Source organism: Andrographis paniculata, unplaced genomic scaffold (genome assembly GCF_009805555.1).
Source record: "Andrographis paniculata isolate CXL003 unplaced genomic scaffold, ASM980555v1 Contig65END, whole genome shotgun sequence".
NCBI lineage: Eukaryota > Viridiplantae > Streptophyta > Magnoliopsida > Lamiales > Acanthaceae > Andrographis > Andrographis paniculata.
The window spans coordinates 4,913,120-4,916,950 of NW_026137601.1; the positions used below are offsets into that span (position 1 = coordinate 4,913,120).

At 33.3% G+C, this 3,831-nt stretch overlaps 1 protein-coding gene across 2 annotated transcripts; it reads left to right on the top strand.

Annotated features, from left to right (window-relative positions):
• Positions 1-937: 937 nt before the first annotated feature.
• On the top strand, positions 938-3,009 carry LOC127262595 (remorin-like). 2 transcript variants are annotated; one of them, XM_051291352.1, is made up of 6 exons: positions 938-1,052; positions 1,122-1,320; positions 1,921-1,971; positions 2,200-2,287; positions 2,372-2,453; positions 2,536-3,009. In XM_051291352.1, the coding sequence occupies exons 2-6, from the start codon at positions 1,170-1,172 to the stop codon at positions 2,737-2,739; spliced, it is 576 nt and encodes a 191-aa protein (XP_051147309.1). In that variant the 5' UTR covers positions 938-1,052; positions 1,122-1,169; the 3' UTR covers positions 2,740-3,009. The 2 variants fall into 2 exon arrangements, with proteins under 2 accessions (XP_051147309.1, XP_051147308.1); XM_051291351.1 differs by having other exon boundaries at positions 1,002-1,320.
• The last annotated feature ends 822 nt before the right edge of the window (positions 3,010-3,831 follow it).

Below are 3,831 nucleotides of genomic sequence, written 5' to 3' on the forward strand. Positions count from 1 at the left end.
AATAATTTATTTATTTATAATTAACTTAAAACTAATTTTATTAAAAATAAGAAGTTATAAATATAGATAAAAATATTTATTTATTGATGAGAGATAGAAATAAAGGGGTTTTGAGTAGGTCCACGTGTAAGAGGTTAGAAATTTAATTAAATTGATTTATATTTGTTAAATATATTTAAGATGAATAAATTTACTAAAAATAGAAATAGATCATCTTTAATGAGACGGACAAAAAAGAAAAAAAAAGATCATCTATCGGAGGGGGTATAATATTATATACTTCCTCCGTCCCATAACAAAGTATCTATATTTCCATTCATTTTAGTCTGTCCCATAATAAAGTATCCATTTCCTTTTTTTTTTTAGTAACTGTACTATCTACCTAACATTACAAATATCCTTACAACTTATAATATATTATACAAATGCCATTACCTTTATGTCACACGTACTAATAAGATTATTTTAGTCATTTCTACTATATCCCAATATAATACTAATATTTCTAAAATTACGTACAAAAAACAAATGAATATTTAGTTTCGAGACAGAGAAAGTAATAATTATTAGTTATATATTATTAGATAATAAAAATAAATACTTTCTGTGTATAAATAAAAAATTTTAGATAAAATATAATTATTAGATAGTTTAACTAAAATTAAAAGAATTAAAATATATATTAAAATTAAAATTAAAATAATCTAAATTATAAAATAAATTATAAAATTTGAAATAGAGTTAAAATATACCATTATATTAAAAAAAAAAAAGATATAAGGACAGTTTAATTTTAATTGGGACGGTGGGAATAATTATTTTGAATTTGATTGGATAAGATGGTCGGAACACCCATGCACCGGGAGCAGGAGATCGCAGCTGCCGCCTGAGAAAATAACGTCGTGGCAACGTGCACACAAGCTGGACAATACGGTGTCGTTTAATCGCTTTCTTGTTTTGTTGCACTGAGGGCCACAGCATATATAGTATAGTAACCTGTTACCTGTCGCCATTGATGAACTGAGCTGGTTTTCCTTATCTATCTGTATCCTGTAAGAGGAAAATTTTGTTTTGCTCTTACACGTAACCAGCTTTTTTGAATTTTGCTTTATTTATCGTAGAGAGCGCGGCCGCGGAGAGAAAGGTGCGACTACATAATTGTGTGGAAAATGGCGGCAGCAGTGGTGGAGGAAGTTGTTCCAAAGGCTCCGCAAGCGGAGGAGCCGCCACTCGCGGCGGTGGAGGAGAAGCCGCACGAAGCCGTTCCTGAGAAGGCGGTTGTAGCAGCGCCACCGCACGACGAATCCAAGGCTGTTGAAAGTAAGTTTTAATTGGTTGATTTGGCAGTTGTTGTGTTTGTGTGCATCCACGAGATAATTTGTTTACATGATTGGTGATATTGATGGATTATATGGATTTTAAGGTGCGGATGAACTTGCTTTTGCGGTGAAAAGCTTTGATTTGATGGATTAGATCCGGAAAATTGAGATTTTTGAAAAGGAAGTGCTATTTGATTTTGTTGAGTTTGGATTGGCCAGAAAATTGAGGATCCAGTCATTCTTTCTGTATCAGTACGGCTAAATATATTCTTCAAATGGATTTTCTGGTTAGTTGTGGTGATTTCTTCATGTTCTGTCTCAGTTCAAGAGGATTCAATTCATTGATCATTTATCATAAAAGGATTGAAATCGAGAACTAAAAGACATCAGACTTAGTTTGTATGATTCATCTGCCTATCGAAAAAAGAGCTAATTTCTGATGGTTTTCTATGCTAAAGATTCTGAAATTCTGAAAGAGGAGATGTTCTTGTATTGGTTTCTCTTTTTTTATAAAGACTTGGTTTGAGTGATAGCATACAGAAATTAAATGGTTTGTTTTGATGATCCAAGTTGTCTCGAATATGTTTGTTTCCATTCACAGAGGTGCAAGAGCCCGAGGAGAAGAAAGCCTCCAAAGGATCCCTTGATAGAGGTACGTATTTTAAGCAAATGATTCTTACAAATTCCAGTTTCCAAAAGTTTCAGGATTTGGATGGTTTTGGCATGAGAAAAAAAGTAGTTGAGGAATTCTAAGCTGATGATATTCATTTGAGTTGAATTTGTGGGAAATTCGATGAATTTGTTCCTCAAGAACAACAATCTAATCTACCAACAAAATAGTGTAAATACAATAAAAACTGCAGTCTGAATATTGCTGCAGATATTGCTCTGGCAAAGCTTGAAGACGAAAAGAGAGTGTCCTTCATCAAAGCTTGGGAGGATAGCGAGAAATCCAAAGTCGAGAACAAGTAAGGCTCTTGTCTGAACAACATCATATTCATGGTATTGCATAATCGCAAAGGTATTATATTCCTAAATTACGATATTTGTAGAGCTCAAAAGAAGCTTGCTGATGTATGTTCATGGGAAAACACCAAAAAGGCAGCAATTGAAAGCCAACTAAAGAAAATAGAGGTAAAGGGTGTCTTGTCTTGATTACGCCACATTTGGTTATTATGTCAGAAGTTTGTGAATAAACAGAGATAAAATGATTCAGGAACAACTGGAGCAGAAGAAAGCAACGTATGCTGAGAAAATACGAAACAAGGTTGCAGCACTTCACAAGCAGGCAGAGGAGAAGCGAGCCATGGTTGAAGCTCGACGTGGCGAAGAACTCCTGAAAGCGGAAGAAACAGCTGCGAAGTTCCGTGCAACGGGGCACGCCCCTCCCTCAAGTGCCTGCAGCTGCCTCAGTGCTTAAAATCTCATCTCAGCTCAGCTCACCTCCACAAGGTTGTGAGTGAATTACAGTGTAAATTTTATGTTTGTTTGTTTGTGGATCTTTTACGGATATTCAGTTACCTCCGTGTGGTGTGGTGTGGTGTGGTGTGGCGTGGTTTGGTGTCGTATAGCATGTCTAGTGTTCATTGTGATGTGAAAGGATATTATATATATCTATATACATTTATATATATATATGTTTCTACACATTGTATGATGTTACCCAACATATAATTTTATGTTTGACTAAGTTTATGTTGCCAAATTCATTATTTTTTTTTTTTGGAATGCACATATCATATCATATGTTAGCTAGAATGCCTACTTCTTTTTTTATTTTTTTATTTTTTTTTATTTATGGATGGATGAGATGAGATGAGATGAGATGAGATGAGATGTGATGGTTATATATTACTCCATAACTCAAGCTTTAGATGATGTAGGTATTTGTCGTGGTACCAAAACAATACATTGGCAAAGCCAGAGCTCAATGAAAGAGGCTTACAATTTATTTTTTTATTGGATAGTTCTATTATTGAAGTTGTCATATTTTTTTATACAATTTATTTTTTTATTGGATAGTTCTATTATTGAAGTTGTCATATTTTTTAAATATTATAAAATAACATAGTAAAACAACAATTACAGTATATTGTGTTAGAAGATATAGGAAAACTAAATTAGAGAAAATTTAATTGTTTATTACTTCAAATGAAATTGCAAGAGCAATAAACACTCGCACTGCATAGGGCTAGAATGAGGAAAAATAAATACTAACTAGTATACTCCACGACCTAACATAATCACCAATACTAACTAGTATACTCCACGACCTAACATAATCACCAATAAAATTAGATATATTATTGATCTAGTAACTAGAAAGTTTTAATGAGTCTGCACTTCCAACACGCCCCGTTCATTCGAACTTGTAGATATCTAGCTTTTGGTACAAAGCTTTATGTTTCTTCTCTGGTAGACTCTTTGTCATCACATTTGCTATTTGCTCTTCAGTTCTACATATGTCCAGTTTCACATCTTCATTAACCAACACTCACAAATAAAGTGATGT

Bases quoted from the DNA above. Each gene is read 5' to 3' on its own strand.
- LOC127262595 (XM_051291352.1), top strand. From the start codon at position 1,170: ATGGCGGCAGCAGTGGTGGAGGAAGTTGTTCCAAAGGCTCCGCAAGCG. The intron at 1,321-1,920 runs GTAAGTTTTAAT...TTCCATTCACAG, and splicing joins CGAATCCAAGGCTGTTGAAA to AGGTGCAAGAGCCCGAGGAG. The intron at 2,454-2,535 runs GTAAAGGGTGTC...AAAATGATTCAG, and splicing joins GCCAACTAAAGAAAATAGAG to GAACAACTGGAGCAGAAGAA.